At 39.1% G+C, this 24,371-nt stretch overlaps 1 protein-coding gene across 8 annotated transcripts in view; it reads right to left on the bottom strand.

Moving 5' to 3' along the window:
* Window positions 1-5,506: 5,506 nt before the first annotated feature.
* The window catches only part of RNF14 (ring finger protein 14), a 41,661-nt gene continuing 22,796 nt past the window's right edge, over window positions 5,507-24,371 (bottom strand). For 5 of the 8 annotated variants that reach the window (XM_061189757.1, XM_061189759.1, XM_061189756.1 and 2 more), the window contains exons 2-8: window positions 20,655-20,824; window positions 19,448-19,599; window positions 15,827-16,354; window positions 14,672-14,900; window positions 10,122-10,294; window positions 9,023-9,153; window positions 5,507-7,086 (exon numbers count right to left, since the gene is read on the bottom strand). In XM_061189757.1, the coding sequence (XP_061045740.1) occupies window positions 7,029-7,086; window positions 9,023-9,153; window positions 10,122-10,294; window positions 14,672-14,900; window positions 15,827-16,354; window positions 19,448-19,599; window positions 20,655-20,808 (1,425 nt within the window). In that variant the 5' untranslated portion in view covers window positions 20,809-20,824 and the 3' untranslated portion in view covers window positions 5,507-7,028. Of the gene's footprint in view, window positions 7,087-9,022; window positions 9,154-10,121; window positions 10,295-14,671; window positions 14,901-15,826; window positions 16,355-19,447; window positions 19,600-20,654; window positions 20,825-24,371 lie in introns of those variants that run through there. The other 3 variants (XM_061189761.1, XM_061189762.1, XM_061189764.1) reach the window with 3 other exon arrangements.

Here is a 24,371-nt window from a genome sequence, read left to right as displayed (position 1 = left end):
CGAAAATCTCTGCCATGTCTGAGTTTGGTTCTGATGCTTGCTTTATCTCCTCAGATTATTTTTTTTCCGCCTCTTAGCATCCTTGTAATTTTTTATTGAAAGTTGGACACGAGGTACTGGGTAATAGGAACTGAGATAAATAGGCCATTAACGTGAAGTTTTATGTTTATCTGGCTAGCAGCTAGGCTGTGTTTTAATGTCTCCTGTAGGTGTCAGAGGCTTCAATTTTCTTCAGTGTCTTTTGTTTTTGTCTCCCCTGTTGTCTTTGGGTTTCCCTAGAAACTCCTTCTTAAAATAGAGGCTGTGTCTTGCAACTCTTTCAAGAGCTGTAATCCACTGTTATAATACTGGAGCCCTATAGATGGTATAGTATTAGGGAGAAGCATTCTATAATCTTATGGTTGAATCTGCTTTATTTTACTGGGCTAGAATCTCTGGGCTGAGACCTACAGAAGTTCCTTAGCCTTTTTTTTCTCCCCACTTATGTGAGCAAGGAAGGCTAGAGAGGGCTCAAACCATCCAAATGCCCTTCCCCTAGATCACAGAAGACTCCAGCAGAGTAATTTTCCTTGAGGGCAGGCTTCTGCCCTGGAAGCAAAGCTCTGGGTGTATTTCCAAATGGTTATTCCTCTCACCCCCCACCCCCCCACCCCCCCGGCCGCCCGGTTCCCCCAACAAGAGGGGATTCCTCTGCCATCTTCACAGTGGGAACATGATCGAGCTCCTGGAGGTAAAACCCACAGAAGCGTGGGGGCCCCCTCAGGAAAGCTCGCAGGAGTTGTTGTTCTTGTTTTAAGTTGTAATAGTTTATTTGATACTTGTTACAAATTGCTCCCCAGAGTTTTAAACTCTCAAATGAATCCACACTCAGCCCCCTAGCAATTCATTTAAATCCTAATTATTGCCTCAAGCAACTTCGACTTTGGGTGAGCTAATCTGTATTTTCTGCATTTTTCTGTCTTTATAGTTTTTGTGGAAGTTTGCCCTGTGACCTCAGTTTTCCAATGGATCGAAGAAAAGTTGATTTTCAGTTTGTTCAGCTTTTTTTTATTGTGAAGATACCCAATTTTTTCTCAAACACACCCCAGATTTTCACCTCCCCTCCAGGGAAACAGCACTCATCAAGGCCACCAATGACCTCTACATTGATTGACAAGTCAGTTCTTAGAGCGCGTATTACTTGATCCATCTGCAGTACCTGACAAAGCCGACCCCTCCTTCCTTCAAATTTGACATGGCTTCCAGGACATCACACTGTGCTGGTTTTCTTACCTTACTGGCCACTCTCAGTCTCCTTTGCTGGTTCCCCCTCATCACCCTGAATTCTTAGCATTTGCAGTGTCCCAAGACTCAGTCTTTGGACCTCTTCTCTTAAAACTCACTCTCTTGGTAATTTCATCCAGTCTCATGGCTTTAAATACAATCTATACATTGACTCCCATATTTATATCTCCAGCCCGAATCTCTCCTTTGAACCCTGGACTAGAATATCCAACTGCCTACCGAACATCTCCACTGAAATAACTATCAGACATCTCAAACTCATCTGTCCACAACTCAAGTCCTGATCTTCACTGGCAAACCTCTGCTACCTATAGGTTTCTCCATCTCAACTATTCAGAAAGACCTAGAAATCGACTCTGATGCCTCACCTTCTCACATTGTATATCCAATCTATCAGCAAATCCTATTAGTTTTACCTTCAAGGAAGTACAGAATCTGAACATTTGTGAAGATTCCAAGTGCTGGTACACTTGTCCAAGCCATCTGTACTTCTCACCTGAGTCACTGCAATAGTCTCCTAATTGGTCTGTTTCTGTCCTTGCTCACCCTGCTCCCCTAAAACGTAAGTCAGACCCTATCACACTTTGCTCAATGTCCTCCAAAGGCTCCCATCGCAGAGTAGAAGCCAAAGTTCACCCAAGGCCCTATGCAGTCGGTAGCACCACCCACTCCCATCCCACCTCTTAAAATTCTCCCTTCCTCAATCTGCTTAAGTCCTTACTGGCTACCACACTGTTCCTGGAGCCCTCTATCATGCTCCTATCCCAAGGGCCTTTGCCCCTGTTCCCTCTGCCTCGACTCTCTTCTCACAGGTGCCCACAAGGTTCACTCCCACACTGCCAAGCCTTTGTTCAAGTGCTATGTTGATGAACTCCTCTCCACTCTTTAAGATTCCAACATCACTCTGCTTCCCCTAACACCCTATTCCTTCTCCCAACTTCTCTCTGTGGTGCTTATTTTCTGATAAACCATATGATTTGCTTAGCGTCTGTCTCCCTCCACCAGAATTTAAGTTCTACAAGGGCAGGGAGATTTACACCTGCTTTAATCACTGTTACAATCTCAGCACCTAGAAAAATAGTAAGGCCCATTGTGAGGTGTTCAATAAATATTCGTTAAATGAGTGAATGAATACTAGAAAACACAATAGGTTACAAGTGGAACAGGACTGAAAATAAGATACACAATCACCTTTTAAATTTATATGCATTAAGGTTATATTAATATTAGTTTAGTTTGTTGATTCAATGAAAAAAATAAAAAAGAGCCAAGGAAAAGAAATAACTGTGCTGACTTTATAGTTACCAACTTTGGCATCAGAATCTCACTAAATTTTCAATGTGTACAATATTCTCCAAAGCAACCCCTGGCTCTGAGAAATATGGGACTACTTGGAGTGGTAAATCTTTGGACTACCTGAATAATTGTGCAAAGACTAGACTATGGGTGCTGAAAGTTGATATTACCATAAACAGCTTTCTGACCACAAACTCTCAACCTGGTCTGCAGGCCGATGTTTTTTTTAGTGAGCCAAAGTACAGAGAACAGACTATTTGGCTACTCTTACCAGTATGAGAGGGCACCACAGTGTTAAAATTCCTTGGTCTTACTTAGCAGCTTCAGCTATAACTTTATTTCTTTACTTCAGTGGTTGCAGGCAAGTGCTACTATCAGGAGTGACACTTTAATGTCACATCACAGTTGGATGTCAACTATGGTTCAAATAGTTTTAAGTGGCCTTACAGTTTTTGGTAATACTGCTATTCCTGCCTTGCTTGTCTCATTAGATGCTATTCTACCTACCAAGGTGTGTAACAGACTATAATGAAACACAGTGAGGAAAATTAAAATCCCAGAAATACACCTGCTTCTATAACAAAGTACTACTCCTGTCATAACCAGTTATTGCATTTATAGCATGGGAACTGTTGCCACCTGCTGGTGATGCTTATGATAAAATTAATACTTGGTGGGCTCTCCAAAATTCCAGTCAAAATTTTAAAATTCCCTTCTAAAGCAGGCAACCACATGAATGGCTTTATGATTATCATATTTGATTAACTCTAATTTTTTTTTCTCTGAACTAAAAAGTAGTAAGTATATTAATGAAATTCTAATGTAAACGAGAACCCTCTACTACTAAAAAATGACTTTGCTGACAATGCTATAGGTCTGGGAATACAGCTGCCAAGTATTTTCTGCCTTACCCATTTCCTCAACAGGAAGGGATGTAGCCACTAGATGCTCACTTGTTGGATTCAGTATTTAGCTGAGGTGGCAGGCTAATCCTCTCACACTAGTGCAGAGCCTCCGTGAGTCCAGATGACCCACAAGTCTGATAAACTTGTCCAGTGTTTAATGATTTCCTCATGAAGCTGAGCAGAAAAATGACCATAACAGGCACACAGCCTAAAACTCCAGAGACAGCCAGTGTTCTCAAAAAAAACTGATTCAAAGCTACAAAAAGACCTCAATCAAAAAAGAATTTCAGGGACTTCCCTGGTGGTACAGTGGTTAAGAATCCAACTGCCAATGCAGGGGACACGGGTTCGAGCCCTGGTGCGGGAAGATCTCACATGCCACGTAGCAGCTAAGCCCTTGCGCCACAGCTACTGAGCCTGCACTCTAGAGCCCGCAAGTCACAACTACTGAGCCCACGTGCCACAACTACTGAAGCCTGCGCGCCTAGAGCCTGTGCTCCGCAACAAGAGAAGCCACCGCAATGAGAAGCCCACGCACCGCAACGAAGAGTAGCCCCCGCTCACCACAACTAGAGAAAGCCCACGCGCAGCAACGAAGACCCAACGCAGCCAAAAATAAATAAATAAATAACTTTAAAAAAAAATTCAAAGGAAATTAACAGCAATTCATAGAATGAAATTTCAAATTTCCAAAAATTATACTCATTAGTAATTAATGTGTGCAAAAAATTTTTTAATTGTGTGCCATTTTGCCCTATCAGATTGGCAAAAATAAGTTAATTTTAAAATAAAACAATAATTTTAAATGCTGGGGAAAAAAAAAGGCCTTCATGAAATGAAGCTAGATACACAAAACTCTTTGTTCTCTCATATACTTTCTTGATATACCAACATTCCACAAACCTATTTATTTCACAGGTCATATGAGGGGTTACCTCAATCTTCCATTTTACTCAGAGACAGAAGTACTCTACCCAAAACTATACCATCTTAAAATTAGCTCGTAACTCATGCCTCAAAACTAAGCCCTATTGTCTTTGTGAAAATTAAGGGGTGAAGATTTTGTACCTAAGGAAGAAACACTCAGTTGAACAAACAAATCTTTGAGACTAACGACCTGTTGTGTTATTTATTTATTTAATTTATTTATTTTTGGCTGCGTTGGGTCTTCGTTGCTGCACACAGGCTTTCTCTAGTTGCGGCGAGCGGGGGCTACTCTTTGTTGCGGTGCGCGGGCTTCTCATTGCGGTGGCTTCTCTTGTTGCAGAGCATGGGCTCTAGGCGCACGGGCTTCAGTAGTTGTGGTGCGTGGGCTCAGTAGTTGTGGCTCGCGGACTCTAGACTGCAGGCTCAGTAGTTGTGGCTCATGGGCTTAGTTGCTCCACGGCATGTGGGATCTTCCCGGACCAAGGCTCAAACCCATGTCCCCTGCATTGGCAGGCGGATTCTTAACCACTGCGCCACTAGGGAAGCCCACGTGTTTTTTAAAATCACGGAGAAAAACCCTGCCATTTGTTTCACGAAACTAAGGCTTCTTTCTTACTTCTAATACATCATCAACATAATGTACAACAGCCTAAAATAAAATAATCTCTAGCAACATCAACTAGCCCATGAACTAAAGAGCTTCTGAGTGGCTAGTAGTGAAAGATGAATTGAACTCCTATCCAGTCACTGAGAAGAAGCACTCTTCTCAAGTATGTACTGTATAATTAGTTGTTTTAATTTCCATTTCTTATCTTCAACTTATTCTTTAAGTTAACTTTCATTCTTATATTAAATGTGCTGAATTGAAGTCCATGTAGTTCAAACAAAATATGGGTCCTAAAATCTAAGTTCAGACACAAGCGGAGGCGCTGTACTATGACTTTCTTCTGCTCATTTTAAGAATATGTGTTACATACCATATAGTTTTTAAATGTGATCAGTTGCCTTGGTGACAGAACACAGAGCAGCAACTCTGCTTTAATTATAAGACAATTTTTAAATAATTTTTATTTTTAAGATTAAGCATCCTCATTGACAATCCAGAAACAGTCCGTGCTCTTTGGATACACACACTTAAAATGGTTAAAAGTGATTCCCCAATTTTCAATGACAAGGCATGAAAAAAGAACATGTTCACAGCTGCAGCTGAATTCCTCTGTCCTTTTTTTCCAAAAATCTTATTTTGCTACCAAGCCACTCACCAAACCACAAGAAAAGACAATTTTTCAAAAAGCCAGCAAAACCCAGAAACAAGGATCTAGGTATCAAGCCAAAATTATCCCCTGAAACAGTGCTGTTGCAAAAAAAAAAAAAGGATAGGAAGACAAATTTCCATAGTTCATTAGAGAAGCCCTTTAAAAAGAATTCAGAAAGTTAGGACTGGAACTATGGTGGTGCAGTGTTCAAAACGCAGATAATTAAAGTTCAGCTTGTTCGGCTTGGGAACATATTAGGCTTTCTCCTATCCCAGCAGAGGAAATAGAAATATGAGCTGCTGGAGCTAATATTAAAATTGTCCTTACCAATGAAAAGCAGGGCAAGAGTCAACAGAAAGAATGCAGAACAGAAGACAAGTCGTTCTGAATCTAGGCTCTACTGCCTAGAAGGAACAGGAAAGTTGAATAGGGCTGAAATTCTTCTGAGCCAGTATCAATAAATTCTAGACTTGGCTCAAAACCAGTGTACTATAGACCACTAATAAATATAGCAGGTGACCCACAGTGTTTGTGGTATCAAAAAATATTTTTAAAATTATCTATAAATTGCTATTCTGAAAATCAGATCAAAATGACACTGGGCCATCCAATCAGTTAGAGTAAAGGGCTTCCTCCAAAGAAAATTAATTTAGCAGAAATTCTAGACTTGGCTCAAAAACAGTGGACTATAGACCACTAATAAATATAGCAGGTGACCCACAGTGTTTGTGGTATAAAAAAATATTTTAAAAATTATCTATAAATTTCTATCCTGAAAATCAGATCAAAATGACACTGGGCCATCCAATCAGTTATAGAGTAAAGGACTTCCTCCAAAGAAAATTAATTTAGCAGAAATTCAGGTTGGAAATAATGTAACATGGAGTAAATAACATCAGGCTCTCGGTACAATTTTAATAAGGCTTCTACCCACCTCAGCTGTAAGCAGTACTACTGAGGGAGCTCCCACAGAATGTCTTAGAGGGATGCTTCTCAAGAGATAAAAAGGACTATAAGTTTAACTCTTGACCCCTCTCTCCTTACCTAAAGCTTGGAGAAGAAAATAAATATTTAATTTTTAACTACTCAAAGCTTTGGGCACATTGTAATACTAATATTTTCTAGTTTTCATTTTCGGAACCTTTGGCTTAATATTTCCTCAGTCATGTTGCAATGAAAAATGTCTGAATGTGCCTTAATCAGTAGTACCACATGAAAATATCAACCTTGTTCTCCCACATCTTCTACGTAGGAAGAGGGAATCAATGGTACCCTAAATATCCTGCAAAGTTACTCTGTATACTTGACAAAAGATTAGGGCAAACCACTCCACTTCCATATCTTGAGCAGCAGAAGTTAACTAGTCTTCAACCTCATCTTCCCAAATATCTCCATTAACATCCACAGCATGGAACAACCTGGAAGCATAAAATAAGGTACATTTTAATACACCTGATAGAAACTGAATATAATTTCTTTCCTTTTCTCAAATATACTTTCTGCACTCTTCTGATAACATCTTTGTATATCTTTTCCTCTCCTTTAATCATTCCACTGGGGAGGGCTGAAATATGGGTCCCTTAAAGTTTATAGGAACAGCCCTTTTAAGGATCCAGACAACTCTCTAGGACCAAGCATAAACAATAATGGGAGATGGGTATCACAAAACTGATACTAAATGTGTACAATATGTGGAATAAGCCAAGACTGGAAAATTCAGGCAGTCTAGAAGCTGAACTCCTTCAAAACACTATAACTTTATTACACGCTAATCACTCCATCCTCTCCATCTTCACTGTCCTTGCACTCTCCATCTATAGAATATTTTTCAGTTGCCAATTTGTTTTCCTCCCCTTATGTTACTTAAAATCTATGCAATTTTCAACACTATATTTCCAATGGTTCATGGGAAGAGCCTGTTTCTTCAACTTATCTTACAGTTTCATAACACCAATGATTGACTGTAGGTACTCCACAGATGTCTATTAACAAAGATTATCAGCTGATGCTGAAATTGGAGCTGGTGGAGAACAAGATATTCACATTGTGCCAAGGAATCACCCCACAGATCACTTACTAATAACAAAAAGAGAAACCTTTCCTTTACAATGGAACAAATGATAGAACTGAGCATCATACTAACAGTGAGACAGCCTGACATTATGGATCTGATGTGGTACAACATGAAGTACGTCACCCCTTATTAAGTATTCTTGCCAAAAATGTTACTCTAAATCTAGTCAAACTCCAGTCTAGAGCTAACTTCCACTTTACAGGAAATAGAGAGGATAGAGAAACAAACTCAGAGGTACCATGGAGAAACAAAACTCCAGAAGGTAAGAGGTTATACAGGACAACAGCCTGGACTCTTCAAAAAGTCAATGTTCCCCTCAACACAAACAAACAAACAAAAAAAAGGTGGGCAAAACTTTTCTCCATTAAGAAACTAAAGAGACAGAACCAAATAAAGTGATTGAACTTGATTAGATCCTGGTATAATAAAACAGCTTCAATAGATATTTTTAGGGATAGTTGATAAGTCTTAAATATTTTATTAGATGATAGTATGCCATTGTTGTTAAATTTTTTGCAGTATTGTTGTTATGTAGAAGACTTTTCTTATCTTAGGAAAGACGTGTGAAAGCATATAGAGGGACTTCCCTGGTGGCGCAGCGGTTAAGAATCCACCTGCTGATGCAGGGGACACGGGTTCGAGCCTTGATCTGGGAAGATCCCACATGCCACGGAGCAACTAAGCCTGTGTGCCACATCTACTGGGCCTGAGCTCTAGAGCCCGCGAGCCACAACAACTGAAGCATATGCACCTAGAGACCGTGCTCCGCAACAAGAGAAGCCACCGCAATGAGAAGCCCGTGCACCGCAGCCAAGAGTAGTCCCCGCTCACTGCAACTAGAGAAAGCCTGCGCGCAGCAACGAAGACCCAACGCAGCCAAAAATAAATAAATTAATTAATTTAAAAAAAAAAGCATATAGAGATGAAGCATCATATTTCCAACTTAGGGTCAAGTAGTTCAGCAATAAATTTAGAAAACAAATATGGCAAAATATTACCAATTGTTCATTTTGGTGGAAGGTATCCTAGTAATCATAGTCCTATCCTTTCTGTATGTTTGAAAATTTTCATGAAAAAAATTGAGGAGGATAATAAATAAAAGAAAATCCCCAGATAGTATATTTTCATCATAAAACTCATTTTCAAGAAAATTCATACATGGGGGAAAATATATGAGAATTCTCTAAATAAGCAAAGTACTGAAGTAAAACTTTCTGGGCTTATGGTCCACAAACCAAGTACCCAAAACTGCTGAGACTAGGAGTTCTGTGTGTACGTACCGGTTAAAACATGGGGAAGCAGTATCAGTGAAATGTTTATAAGGGTTTGCTCTGGAGAGAGAACCCATGCAAATCCAGCAGAAATATTGCATACAGCCGGTACATGTCATCTTGTTACATCCATCTAATTTCTGGTGGGAAAGACAGAGAAAAATATCAAGGCTACAAAAGCAAAAGAGAAATGCACATGCCAAACTGATTTGGTACAACATTCTCCTTGTCTTCCCCCTTTTCTAATGCAGGGTGGAGATATACAGGTAACACACAATGATAACTATGAATGCCTAACTCTTTTGCATTACAAGTAAAATACAGAAAATACTTAGCAGGTGTTCCTACAATTAGATATTTAGCAAAACCTCTTCTGATAAACAGTAAATACAAACCAAACATGTATAAGTGAAACATATAGTTAGATTAATATTAAAATGTTTGGATTTAATATGTGGGATTTAAACTTTTTACATAAATCTAAGTAAACATTTGGTACCAAGTCCCCCATTCTATAAGAGCTGAGGCATGTTAGAAGTGGTTAAATAGAAGGCCAGTTTCCTTAATGGAGTAACTGGGGCATCACTACCAGGGTCAGCTCAGATATGATGGATTGGAACAACAGAATCAAATGCAAAGACATATTTCAATTTTGAAACATATTAAGATTTTGTCAAGAAGCAGTAGATGTATCTATCTATCTTGACTCAGATGTCTCCATTTCATAAGCAGGCACTTGTAAAACAGCTATTAAATTCCAGGGTAAATAGTTCGGAGGAGAAGTCAGGCTTGATTCTTTTTTAGTCACGTAGATGAGTTAAGAGTTGACTGTAGCTCGAGTATGGCTTCTTTATAACCCACTCAATTTTGAGGTGGATATAATGTGAGAACAACTGTCACCGTATGAAAGCACTTTGAAATGGGAAGTCTACATACATTTTAGGTCAATAACAATATTTAGTAGTAAATTTACATCTTCCAAGTTAAGAAAGTTTAATAAATACCAAAATGTGTTTTCTTAATTAGTCACAAAATTAAAAGGCTTCTTGAGGAAATCGTAACGTGCTTGCAATTAGGTTTGCCTCCATGTCTGTCCCCAAACCTTTACCTCGATGGGAGTCCCACAACATGGGCAGCTCTTTGAGTTCTTTTCTAGCCACTCCTTACTTTCCATCTCTTCCAGTGCCTTCTGAATCACCCTCTTACCATACCTCTGTTCCAAAAATCTTTTATTGGCCTCATCTGCTTGCAGGTACTCATTTCGTAAGTCCATTAATTTCTCTAGAAAGTGAAATGGAAAATTAACTTTTATACAACTTGTAATGCTGATTAAAAACCATTGAAATTGGCCATAACCTTTGACTACTCAATAATGCTATTCCTGGGATTTTATCATAAAGAATTAATCCAAAGTAAAGTTACATATAAAAATGGCAAACAAATTAAATGTTCAAGGGAATAATTATGTGTGGAGCCACTTAAGATATAATATTTAGTTATTAAAACTTATAATTAGGATGGCTACAACTCAGTTAAAATACTCATTATGGAATTCAGAAAAAAGCATATTTAGGTTGTAACTAGATAAAAATTACACATGCATGAAAGACAAAGAACAGACAGGAATCCTCCAAGTAAAAAAGCTGGACTTGTTAAAGGTGACAGAATAACAGCTTATCTTTTTCCTTTGATTTTAACTTATTAATGTTGATATTTTTGTGCAACTAGTACAACTAGTAGTACAGTTTAAGACTGACTTATCTAAATGACACAAAGGTTGAAACAGACGCTGATTTTCTACTAAATCAGCATCATTCACCATTTGATGACAACAGGCCTACCAAATTAAACAAAAGCACCTAAGGGTAAAGACCAGCTGTTCAATTCTGTATATAAAAAGAAGCCAGTGAATAAAGTTTACCACCCACAGGAAGTGAAAAGTCCCTCCTGTCAACTTTTCCCCTTAATACTCTTCAATCTGGTTTCTACTGCTTTATCACTTAACTCAAATGGAATGGGCAGCCATTCCCAAAGGCTTTAGTTGTAGACAAAGCTTTTGCTCACAATTCTATTACCTTAATTTTTCAACACAATTAATTAAAAACCTCTCTCAACAATGTTCTAGCTATTTTATTAATTTACTTTCCTCACATTATTTAGAGGTGGCATCTTCCCTCTAAATGCAGTGGACATCTTCAGGGGCGGAATTCCATCTGCACTTTTGCTTCACCTGTGAATCCTTTCTCTGTGTTGTTCATTCCCATGACTCCATCACTTCTACTTAGATGTAGCAGACATGTATTTTTTTATCCCGTCACTTTTATCTCCTCTACTAATTCAAAGCGTTTTTGTGTTCCTAGACATCTTAAGGACAAAGGTTACTGCTCTAATGTTCTCAAAATAATAAAATTATTAGTATTTCATATATTTTGTATGGTAATATCGAATATATAGATATAGAGACTGAGAAAGAGATTCCTAATTTTGCTGAAGCCCCTAAGCCTATCTTTGATTTCTTCCCCAAACACTGTGAAACACCTGAAATGTACTTCAGCCTCTCAATGATAAGGATACAGAAGTCTAAAGTAAAGGCTAACATTATATTCTGGTGAGTTCTCCATCCCATCTGCCTATAACCACTACAAGACTCTGCAATAGGCAACTGGAAGTACTGTATTTACTCATTCTCCTCTCAGGGTCCTTTCTTAGAGATAATGACACTCTGCTAACAATTAATAACTATAGTAATACTGGCATTACTAGTTACCATTTTGTGGTTTAAGACTTAAATATAAGACATAACACCATAAAACCTCTAGAAGAGAACATAGGCAAAACACTTCCTGACCAAGGCAATAGAAATAAAAGCAAAAATAAACAAATGTGACCTAATCTAACTTACAAGCTTCTGTACAGCAAAGGAAACTGTAAACAAAATGAAAAGACAACCTACAGGCTGGGAGAAAACATTTGCAAATGATGTAACCGACAAGGTCTTAATTTCCAAAATATACAAACAGCTCATACAACTCAACAAAAAACAAACAAACAACTCAATGGAAAAATGGGCAAAACAACTAAATAGACATTTCTCCAAAGAAGACATCCAGATAACCGAAAGACATATAAAAAGAGGCTCATCACTGCTAACTATTAGAGAAATGCAAATCAAAACTATGATGAGGTACCACCTCACACCAGTCAGAATGGCCATCATTAAAAAGTCTACAGGGGAGGACTTTCCTGGTGGCGCAGTGGTTAAGAATCAGCCTGCCAACGCAGGGGACACAGGTTCAAGCCCTGGTCTGGGAAGATCCCACATGACACAGAGCAACTATGCCCATGTGCCACAACTACTGAGCCTTCGCTCTAGCGCCCGCGAGCGACAACTACTGAAGCCCGCGCGCCCTAGAGCCCGTGCTCTGCAACAAGAGAAGCCACCGCAATGAGAAGCCCGCGCACTGTGACGAAGAGTAGCCCCTGCTCGCCACAACTAGAGAAAGCCCGCGTGCAGCAACAAAGACCCAACACAGCCAAAAATAAATAATAAATAAATTTATAAAAATAAATAAATAAAATTTAAAAAAAATAAAAACTGAACTTTAAAAGAAAAAAAAGAGTCTACAGGGGACTTCCCTGGCAGTCCAGTGGTTAGGGCTCCACGCTCCCAATGCAGGGGGCACGGGATCAATCCCTGGCCAGGGAACCAAGATCCCACATGTCACACATCAAGGCCAAAAAAAAAAACCAAAAAAACAAACAAGTCTACAAATAAAAAATGCTGGAGGGGGTGTGGAGAAAAGGGAACCCTCCTACATTGTTGGTGGGAATGTAAATTGGTGTAGCCACTATGGAAATCTGTATGGAGATTCCTCAAAAAACTAAAAATAAGAGTTGCCATATGATCTAGCAATCCCACTCCTGGGCATGTATCCAGACAAAACTATGATTCAAAAAGATACCTATGTTCATAGCAGCACTATTTACAATAGCCAAGACATGGAAACAACCTAAATGTCCATCGCCAGAGGAATGGATAAAGATGTGGTATGTATATAGATACAACAGAATATTAGTCAGCCATAAAAAAGAATGAAATAAGGCCATTTGCAGCAACATGGATGGACTTAGAGATTATCATACTAAGTGAACTAAGTCATAAAGACAAACACCATATAATATCACTTATATGTGGAATCTAAAATATGACACAAATGAACCTATCTACAAAACAAAAACAGACTCACAGACATACAAAACAGACTTGTGGTTGCCAAGGGGGAGGGGGGCTGGGGGAGGGATGGATTGGGAGGTTGGGGTTAGCAGATGCAAACTATTATATTTATATAGAATGGATAAACGACAAGGTCCTACTGTATAGCCCAGGGAACTATATTCAATATCCTGTGATAAACCATAATGGAAAAGAATATAAAAAAGAATGTATATATAACTTAATCACTTTGCTGTACAGCAGAAATTAACACATTTTAAATCAACTATATTTCAATAATTTAAATAAATAAATAAATACACAAACAAACAAAAAAATAGTTACCATTTTGCATTTTACATACATTAACCCATTCTCAAACTATGGTTAAGTACCAGTTTTTTTCCCTCACTCTGTCAAGGACCAGTACTTTTGCAAAATATAATCAAATGAATTATTAGAAAAATGAGGGTAAAAAGACAAAAAATATAAGCCTAAATTTTTACTAGATTTGACTGCCATAAAATTTAGTCAGTGAATAGCGATAGCAAAAATGTTATTAAACTTTCAAACACTGACTCTCAATTTCTGTATTTACCTTGTCACAGACCAGTATAACAACTATAACAACTTTAAGTAGCACTACAATAGGTCACTTCAAACTTACAATAACCTTATGAAGTAGCTATTATCATCAGCCCTTTTAGTTTGAGAAACACTAAGTCACCAAAGTCTAGTCAAATTGATGTCCAGGGCCTGATTCCTCAAACCTTAATCTAGATCAGAAATGGCTAACAGGTTTTACCTCCTGTGACTACCTCAACAGAGGGTGCCCTTCTGAAGCACTGTGTTGAGGAAGATTCTGAGGCCTCCCTGGGCTCACTGAGAAAGCACTTGATGACTGATCAAACATGTGTACCATGGAAACAAGAGTGATAGCTTAGATGCTCTGCATTTGCTGACCAGGATCTACATTATTCCATATTCATAGACAGAAATTACTCTGTCATTCCTTCCCTGGAATGCTCCCCCCGATATTTGCGTGGCTTGTTTCCTTACTTCCTTCAAGTCTTTACTCAAACCACTTTGCCAGCGAGGCCTCCCCTGGTTTTTCTAAATAAAATCCGAAGCCCCTTCCCCTTCAGAACACTTCATAGCCTGTCCCTGATTTATTTATTTTTCCCTCTTCAGCATTTACCACCATCGAATATTCTTATTTATTTTGTTTGCCTATCTCCCCCATTAGAATGTACGTTCCATGAGGGCATTTGGTCACTGCTATATCCCCAGAACCTAGGAGAGTAACTGACTCAAAAATATCTGTTGAACAAACACAGAAGAACACAATTCTTCCAAACTGAAGAACTGAAGTGATGTCTCTTTTTATTTGGGGGGGGGGGGCGGGTGGAGCGCTGGGATATTGAGTTCACACAGTTACAACCTACCTGCAGTCACCTTACATGGAGAAACCCCATGGTAGGTCAATCTGCATAAAGTACAGAAGGCAAAATTGCAGCTGGAACAGATGCCCATTGTGCAGCCAGGCTCCTGCATCACAGGCAGCTGGCAGGATGGGCGGGGGCAGTACACCACATCTGCCATCAGGTCCAAGGTAGACTGGAGGAGAAGGCGGTCATAACGGGCAAATAACTCTGCTTCCACTAGCTCTTTGACCTGGAGGGAAATATAAAACATCATAGGTTTGATGATTTCCCAACCAGTTCTGATCCTGAGGAGATCCTTAGGAAGCTAGTGTAAACCAGAGCCACATAAACTAAAACTCTATCTCCCTTCAAAATCAAACCAAGTATGGGAGGTCTACATCTTAACTTGAGATGGTGGTTACATGGGTCTACACATTTGTCAAAACTAAGCAGACGGTACACTTTAAATGAGTACATTTATGCCTTAATGGAGTTGACTGAAAAAAAAGGAAACCAAGCAGGCTGTCTTTTAAAGTCTGTAAAACATTTGGTTAACTATTCTAAGAGATAACCCCTCCAGATCCCAACCTCACATAAAGACAGGGTAGTAGTTCCCCCACCTAGCAGATATACAGAGTAAATCACCAGAATTACTTTACTTTTTTAACACTCATCCCTGCGGAGGACCACCCATTCCAAAGCCAGCAAAGGAAGCATTTACATTTGCTTAAACTAAGATCATGGCATTCTTGATGGATACAATGAAACAACTTGTGGGCTGGCCTCAGACTGCCCTGATGAGCCCTATCAAGAAGTCCCAGGGTCGCAGCTGTGGGCACCTGCGGTTCACCCCCTGGCACAGGAGGTGGGAGGCTGAGCACCACCGGGATGTGTGTCATCCTTTCTCACTGTCAAGATACATGTGGGGCATTTTGCTCAAGTCACAAATTATTTCAGCAGGTGACCCTTAGAGAAAGCAGTTGGTACCATCACAGAAATCTTTTCTGGGACAACAATTAAATCATGTTGGTTTTTTTTTTTAAGTTTATGAATGGATTGCACAACAATGTAAAAATAAAGTTCACCCTAATTAAAAAAAAAAAAAAGTTCCTGAGAAAATGTCTCCCTTTGTGAGAGAGAATTAGGGGGCAGCTGTCAGCAGAGTAAAAGAGTTACCTGACCAGGAGTGGCCACTGAAGGGCACTTGGGTTCTGGGCAGTTGAGGCATTGAACTTGGCCATCTCTGATCTGGATTTCAAAGTAGTCCTTGAGACAGGCTTTGCAGTACACATGCCTGCACTCCAAGAAGTACATGCACTCACTACCCAGCTTCTCACAGAAGCAGATATTGCACAGGAACAATTTACTATTAAAGCATTTTATCTGTTGAGCCTGATCGAAGTCCAAGATTTCCTGGATCAGACTGGACAACGATTCCACATCCTGCACGGCTCTCTCGTCCACAACTTCCTCTTGGTCTACATCAGATCCAGCAGCTCCTCCAAAATCTAGCTCTGTGTTGGAAGACGCTTGAGCCATCCTCCTCTGAACTTTTTTCTGAGAACCCATCTTGAGTTCAAAAGGAGAGACAATATTCAGGTACGCTAATGTCTCTTCTTTAAGAAACTGCATCCAGGCAAACAGGACCACGCTGCCGCGGTGTTCTTCCCACAGGTTGTCTAAGTGCTTGCACAGAGCAGACAGCTAGGGGAAAACACATGAGGATGCTGGTGAGTTTGGAAAGATGACGATGCTGTCAACTCCTGATTTCCCTTGAAATCTTTTTAAGTCAGGTCTTTCTACTTCTTAACATGATTTTTCACTTCTGTGATAAACTGTGCTGCACAACAGCATCAGTGTTCTTATCGAAGCACTTCTTAAACTATTCAGCAACACGAGCCACAGTGGAACACAAGGTCAGAAGCTAAAAGAAGTATCATTAAGACAAGAGAAACAGCAAGACTCTACCAGATGTAGAACTAGGTTTACATACGAGCCACTGCAATGGAGGACTTTTTCTGTTCTTTATTTTTCTTCACGTTAGTATTGCTACCTCATGTAGAAGAGATCTAGTTCTAAAATGAACTATTTCTATTCCTTGGAGTCCTAGCCCTGTAGGTACCCTACAATAATGATTAGGAAAAGAACAGTTTAAAAATACCATCCAAACCTTAAAATTAATTCTTTCAGTCGTATCAAGAAGCCACCTCGTGCGAAAGAATCACTAACAGAATCTAACCTCAGAGTCCTTGGTATTCAGATTTACAAGCTGATTTTAACTAAGCAATCTGGGCTTACACCAGATCCTGGCTAATAGAGGGAGGCAGGCTGATATTGAACCCAGACATGATTATAAGCCCTTAACATGGTTTGGCTGCCATAGGCAAAGCTCACATTTCCTAACCTAAGCAACCAAAGTTTAAACTATTTTGACTTTTCCTCCTTAAAAGTGGTCTGTTCAATTTGAAAGGCAAATATAAGATTTTCCATTAGAAATGTAAAATATTTTTCAGCAGAGCTCAGGAATCATAAGCAGCTTTTCTTTTTAAGGTAAACATCAAAAAATAAGCCTTCCAGATGTAAATAAATTTTGTAAATTTGAATACCAAGTGAAAAAGGACCACATTCTCTCTTCCTTATGCTGCGTAGTGCTATTCACTAAACCCTATACAGGCACAAAATTAAACACTTACTGACTACTTCAAGATTGGACAACTGGGCTTCCCTGGTGGCACAGTGGTTGAGAATCTGCCTGCCAGTGCAGGGGACACGGGTTCGAGCCCTGGTCCGGGAAGATCCCACATGCCGCGGAGTAACTAAGCCCGTGTACCACAACTACTGAGCTTGCGCTCCAGAGCCCGTGAGCCACAACTACTGAAGCCCGTGAGCCACGAATACTGAAGCCCACGTGCCTAGAGCCCGTGCTCTGCAACAAGAGAAGCCACTGCAATGGGAAGCCTGCGCACCGCAACGAAGAGTAGCCCCCGCTCGCCACAACTAGAGAAAAGCCCGCGCGCAGCAATGAAGACCCAATGCAGCCAAAAAAAAAAAAAAAAGATTGGACAACTAATGCTTTTATACATTTGCATGAATATGCTTATATGATCAACCAGAAACCTGATGAAATCTTTAAAATGTAATAAATACTAAAAGGGAAGCCTTGTTCGTGAGTATCGTTTGAGCTACCAAGTCCAGTGAAGAAGCCATTCTCCTCCATCCTCTTTTCTTCTCTAGTCCCTTCTCAAAAGAGGCATCTGGGATGTACATAAATGTGAGGAATAAGGGAGGTAGAAAGAGAAGAGCATGCGAGAGATTGTTATATATATTGGAAGAGGAATAATGGAAAATACTAGAAAACTAAACCCACTTCTATCTACCAACCAAATTCAGTGAGGGACAGGTCCATGAATCAACTTCACTATCAACAGGTGAAATTCATAATGCCAAGGAATCAGGGCCCAGTAACAAACAAGAATTGAAGGAAGAAGGAACATAGAACAATTAAAATGTCAATTATATGGACAAAAATTTATTTGATAGAGAACCCTACTGTAATTTTAGCTGTGTAACATAAAATAATGAATAACCCTCTTCTCCCCACACCCTAAAAGCCAGCATTAAGTAGATGCTATTTGGCTGGAATCTGAAACTGTATATGTGCAAACATGCATGGACATAAAGTATCAAGAGCTCTCTGGAGAAATGGGACTATAAATATCTAGATAATTCAGTCAACTCTCAGTGATCTAAATGTCAAACATCTTTGATATTCTTGGGCAAATCATCCACTGCCTTGCATGTGTTGCCTCTGAGACAGATATTAAAATGTAAGGTAAAATTCCTTTTTATTCTACATGTATTATTCTTTTTTATAGTTTAATTTTGTTTTTAAACTGTAAGTTCAATTTTACAAAAGCACTCTCATCTAAAGATTAGACTGGAGATGAGCAGGGGTGGAAATGAAAATTACATGATCAAAAAGGAAAAACTGACAGCTGTTCCTTGAGGTCAAGTAACTCTGACAGCTTTTGTCTTAATACATCAGCCTATCAATCTTCATCATGACTTCTAGAAAAATAACTGCTACTGATCCATTATCTATCCCAGAATACATTATATTAGCTTCAAGCCATATTTATGTCTCAATCAAGAGTTGAGGTTGTTACTAGAAAAAGATATATAACCCAGAGGAAATGAAGATCATAATATAAGATCTCAAGCCTTAATGAGATATCTACAGGAATCATACACATTTCTATTTGTGTGCATTCACACCTATATGAGAGTAGTCAACAACTCTGTTATTAACATACAGACTTTTAAAAATAAAAGCACTCTTATGTTTTCTTAGGAAATATTTATTATAACTACATTAGCTCAATTTTAGTCCTCCTAATTACAATTAAATCTTTCATTTAAGGAATGGATAAGAAACTAAAAAAAATAAAAAGCAATACCAACATCTAAGGAAAATGAGGAGGACCTTATAGTATCCATTACAATACAGATTAAATAGGAAAATAGCAAGACAAGGAGAGAAACAATATACTTGATTAAAAATTACTCCTACTGCAATTCAAAATGATTAATCGTTCTAATTACGCCATTCTTTTCTAAAACACCAAACATTTTCAATTTATTAACATTACAGTTCATGAAGGCAAGGGAAAAAAAAATTACAAAATCAAACCCATTTGTTCTTCATGCACTGAATTCAAGATCATCAAGGTAGTGTTCAATTAAAGATGTTTTTTAAGTTTCTAAAAATGGATAGGAAAAATTAAGTTCGGGTCTAACCTGAGTTGGTGACAGCCATTTGCCACTAAGTGTGAATGAAGGTGGGGCGGAGGATGGATAATCTGGTGGCAGTTCAAAGTTCAGCACAAGTGGAGGCAGAAAGCAAATGGCGTATTCAAAGCCACTATTCTGGAGACACTCATTTGAATTGCCTGAACCAAAAACAAAGATTAGAAAGGATCAGTTGGTCAACACTTGAGTGTCCGTTACTGTTGAGCAGTGCTCAAGAAAAACGTAATGCTTTAGCTGAGGGGATAAAAACCCTCCCCCAAAGCACCTTCTATTCCCTAATGTACTTCGTAGCCGCCACCTTAAAAAAAAAAAATCTTGTAAGCCCTTAAAAAAATCTACTAAGCATCATGAAATTTAAAATGAAGATACGCAACTTATTCTTGTATACACTTTTGAGTATAATTCCTAACACTAATGACAAGTAATACACAATGTTTTCTTTTGTTGTTGTTTTACAGTAGATGATTAAAGACACAATCTAGAGAAAAGGACGTTTATTTCTATCAAAGAGCCATGACCTACTTAGACCAGCATGTGCCAACTACCCATGAATCAGTTGGGAGAATTTGTGCCAATACAAGGATCTCTTGAGGGCAAGATACAACACACAACACTCTCACAATCAAAGTTTCATTTTCAGTTATCACACTTACTTTGTTTACTCAAAGCCTTTATAGTAGAAACATTTTGAGAAAGTGTTCACAGATGACATCTGGTACATTAGTATCAAAAGTACCAGTTTTCAACTTTTTTCTGAAGCAGAAGGTCACAGAGTAGCAGCAAGTGTCATGTGTTTATGGTGGTTGAAAAGATTCTGGAAACCAAATAGTATTAACAACCGCCATGGTACTTTAAATCTTTCCAAGTGTTTTCACATATATTATTTCATTTTCTCTTTTATTATCCCTATTTAACAGCCAATGACTCATGGCTAATGAACTGCTAGTTAGACGATTAGGATGCATGAAATATGCAGGATAATATCCTAATTCAGTGATCAAAAACGCAGAATCAAATTGAAAATTGTTCACCACCAGCTCAATTTTCAATTAAAAGAGAAACAGGCATTAAATCTGTAATACTACCATATATCACTAATGCCTATAAACACAAGATGATAAATAATTTAGGGTACACTAAGAAACTGAGAATAACCTTTATTTAGAAAAATCTGTTTAAGAGAATATTAACTAACCGCTCACAAATATCTTGAAATTTTGTGGTAAGTCCAAATAGATCCTGGTTTCTCCACCTTGGACAGACTCTGCTTTTCTAAATTCATCTCCATCATAAATACTCGCCAGGGCCAGCAATTCATCCTCCTGAGCTTCTCGGTCTTCTGACGACATTTAATTTTCTGAGGAGCTGAAGACAATCATTCAAGTCAGTTAAGAACAGAAAAGGCACAGAGTTTGGAAAAGTCTAGCGGCACTGTCCACGCCCCCCCACACCCCCCAAAAAGAAAGTTCCTCAAAAACAACTGCAAAGAATTAATCAATATTCTCACTTTTCTGTCAAACTAAAAATGACAGGCATATCTAATATTCCAGTAGCTCTGCAACAGTAACAGCCTTTTCCAAAAAGGACAGTTGTGGTTCTTTTAATTGCTGACTTTATCAGTTAGGTATGATTTAAGAAAAAAAGCACAATCAAAAAAATCACAAATTAGTTTGACTTGCCCACTGAACTTAGGAAAATGCCTTGCTCATAAAAGTAGTCAAAGTATACTTGATATGCTTCTTAAAAATAAATGAATTTTTTAAATCCACAGCAATCTCTAGGACAGGTTTTCTCAATCTCAGCGCTACTGACATTTTGAAACAAACAATTGTTGTGGGAGGTTATCCTGTGCATTAGAGGATGTGTATCAGCATCCCTGGCTTCAACCTACTAGATACCAATAGCATCCCTTTTCCTCAAGAGTTGTGACAGTCACAAATATCGCCAGACACAGCCAAATATCCCCCCCTTGCGTGGGGGAGGTGGAAGAAAATTGCTCGCAGTTGAGACCACCCTACTCTAGAGACTGTTACAGGGACAGATACTATGTAAGACAGATAACTGAGGAAGTAGCAAAATAACATTAAATTTTTGAAACAATGATGAATTTTGTCAAATCAATTTTAACATTTATCATTTTTTAAGGTAACACCAACAGTGAAAATATGCTACAATTAAACTGTACAATGCTTTTTTTTTTTTTTTTTTTCATTTTCTTCAAGCCTGTTGGGAACCCGCAACAGTTTGTGTGTAACAGACGTTACAGTGGGGAGAAGCCAGGGCCCAGACAATGCTTTTTAATCGCAGCAACTGAAAGATGCACCACACCATCAGATAATTTAAATGTGCAAAAAATATACAGTGAGAATCTATGAAAATTACTTTAATAAAATAACCACCAAAAATTACCATTCTATCAATTAAAATATTGGACTATAACTGCATTTGCAAATATGCTCCCTCTTGGCTGATATATTTTTCTAAATTGAAATGCACAGAATTGAAAAGTTAGGATGGTTTTTCACATTATAAAAGGTGACACTGGGCTTCCCTGGTGGCGCAGTTGTTGAGAGTCTGCCTGCCAGTGCAGGGGACACGGGTTCGAGCCCTGGTCTGGGAGGATCACGCGTGCCGCGGAGCAGCTGGGCCCATGAGCCACAATTGCTGAGCCTGCGCGTCTGGAGCCTGTGCTCCGCAACGGGAGAGGCTGCGATGGTGAGAGGCCCGCGCACCGCGATGAGGAGTGGCCCCCGCTTGCCGCAACTGGAGAAGGCCCTCGCGCAGAAACGAAGACCCAACACAGCCATAAATAAATAAATAAAGACTTTCTCTCTATTTCACTAAAAAAAAAAAATGTGAAGAAGAGTTTAAAAAAAAAAAAAGGTGACACTACAAAACTTAGACAAATTCATTTAAAATGATTCCATTTTCAAAAAGTACGTTTTTCCAGCAGATGATAACGGTTCTGCTTAAGCTGTGTCCCTAAGACACAGTGACATATTCTATTCGAGGTCAGTTAGTACCTGTTAATAACAACCAGAAGAAAAGGATATTAGCACTGCAGTCCATATTTCAGCTCAGTTTGGAACTCATGCAAATCTCATTTATTCTCCAGATGATGGAGATGAGACTACTGAAGCTGGATAAGAGGCCAAGATGTGGAACTCATACTAGGTACACTACAGAAATCCTGCCAACTGCAGGAAAAAAATACAAAAGATGGTGTTAGGACCCTCTTCAAATTTAAATTCTGAATTTCCGTTACCATCACTTAAACACATCCTAACACACAGTCAATCCTAATCTACAGCTGCATATTACTCTCCTAGGTCAGCCTAACTGAGGCACGTGGTTGAACGGACATTTGCATGTCCCCAGTAATAAGAGCGCCCTTCTTATCTGACTGCCTTCAGCCCCGGGAGGAGCTGAGGAGAAACACCGAGGTCATACGAGAGGACAGTACAGCATGCTCCCATAACAAACGACTTCCTGCGGTTTTCTTGATTTTATTTTTCCTTTCCTCTTCTGCTTCCTCTATTCCTTCACTTCCTATCCCCCTCCAGTTTGTCCTCTTGCCTGCTAATGAATTAATCCTGCCAGGGACACTCAACATTAGGTTAATTTAAGCAAGACAGCAGGATATTTAAAAACAAAACAATAAAAGCGCACACGCACACGCGCACACACACACACATACACACTTTTAAGTCCTATTCTAAATGCTTTACCAGGCTTCTTAACTGGGAATGAAGGAGAAGGGGAGAGTGGTCCATAGATAGGTTTTAGAGAATCCTATGAACATCCTAATATTATATGCAAAAAATGATATAAAACCATAATTTTAAAACCAGATTCTCAGATGTGTGACTCCCAAATAAGCTAACAATGAAATTCAGGATTAATTTACATTTACTGAGTAGTATTACTATGTACTATACTGTCTTTTCACATTACTTAATTGTAAACAATTTTACCAGGTGTAGTACATGGTGATAATGTAATTAAGCTTTTTGTTTCTTCCTGTTCAAACATTATAAATGGGGTGAGATGAATTTATAGTTTCTGGTTTTAGATTAGTGTTCTCTACCTTGTCTGCATGGTAGAATCACCTGAGAAGCTACTTTTAAAATCCCAATACCCAGGCTATACCCCAGAGCAATTCAACCAGGCATCAGTACCTATCCAAGCTCTCCACGTGATTCTAATGAGCAACCAGGATTAAGCTCTACTCCAAGCTGTTTCCTATCGGCAGCTCCTCATGACCTACCCCACCAGACCCCAGCTTCTGAAGCTGCCACTGGGTCCCAGTCCCTTAATTCAGATCGCTGACCTAGATTTCCTTCTGATTCTATCCATTCAGCTTTCAAGACCCATGTCCAAAGCCCCTACTCCACGTAAAAATTTCCAATTAGATATCATGTCTTTCTTTAAAAATCCAGCAAACTTTTCTACTGTAACTTTCCTATGACATTGTCACAACCCACCTTGCGTTACAGTTCTTCCTCTGAACTTGCACTTCCCCTCCTACCAGACCGCATTAGCTCCTTAAGGGTGAGGATCAAGTCTTTTGCATCTGTGTATATTGTTCTCAGCATCTAGCAGTGCCTTACATTAGACACTGGAAAAAGTGAGAACTGAATTGGGGTGAGATGCAGTGTGCTCTAATGGGGGACTAGAATCAAGGTTCAGTGACAGCGTTGTCACATCCCACTAGGAGCAGGTTGGGTCGGTCGTCACAATAACAGTAAGAACAGTCACTTAGGGAGCTCTTACCGTGTGTCAGGCATTGTGCTAAGCCCTTTAAATGCATTAGCTCGTTACATTCCCACAGCCCCATGGAGCAAGTCCTGGCCCTACTTCCATTATACAGAGAAAAATGACATTTTAAGTCCTTGCTGGCCTAAAGTCACAC

This window comes from Eubalaena glacialis, chromosome 4, assembly GCF_028564815.1.
Source record: "Eubalaena glacialis isolate mEubGla1 chromosome 4, mEubGla1.1.hap2.+ XY, whole genome shotgun sequence".
In the NCBI taxonomy this organism is placed as follows: domain Eukaryota; kingdom Metazoa; phylum Chordata; class Mammalia; order Artiodactyla; family Balaenidae; genus Eubalaena; species Eubalaena glacialis.
The sequence above is the reverse complement of the archived record's forward strand: the minus strand, read 5'-3'. Positions and strand labels throughout refer to the sequence as shown.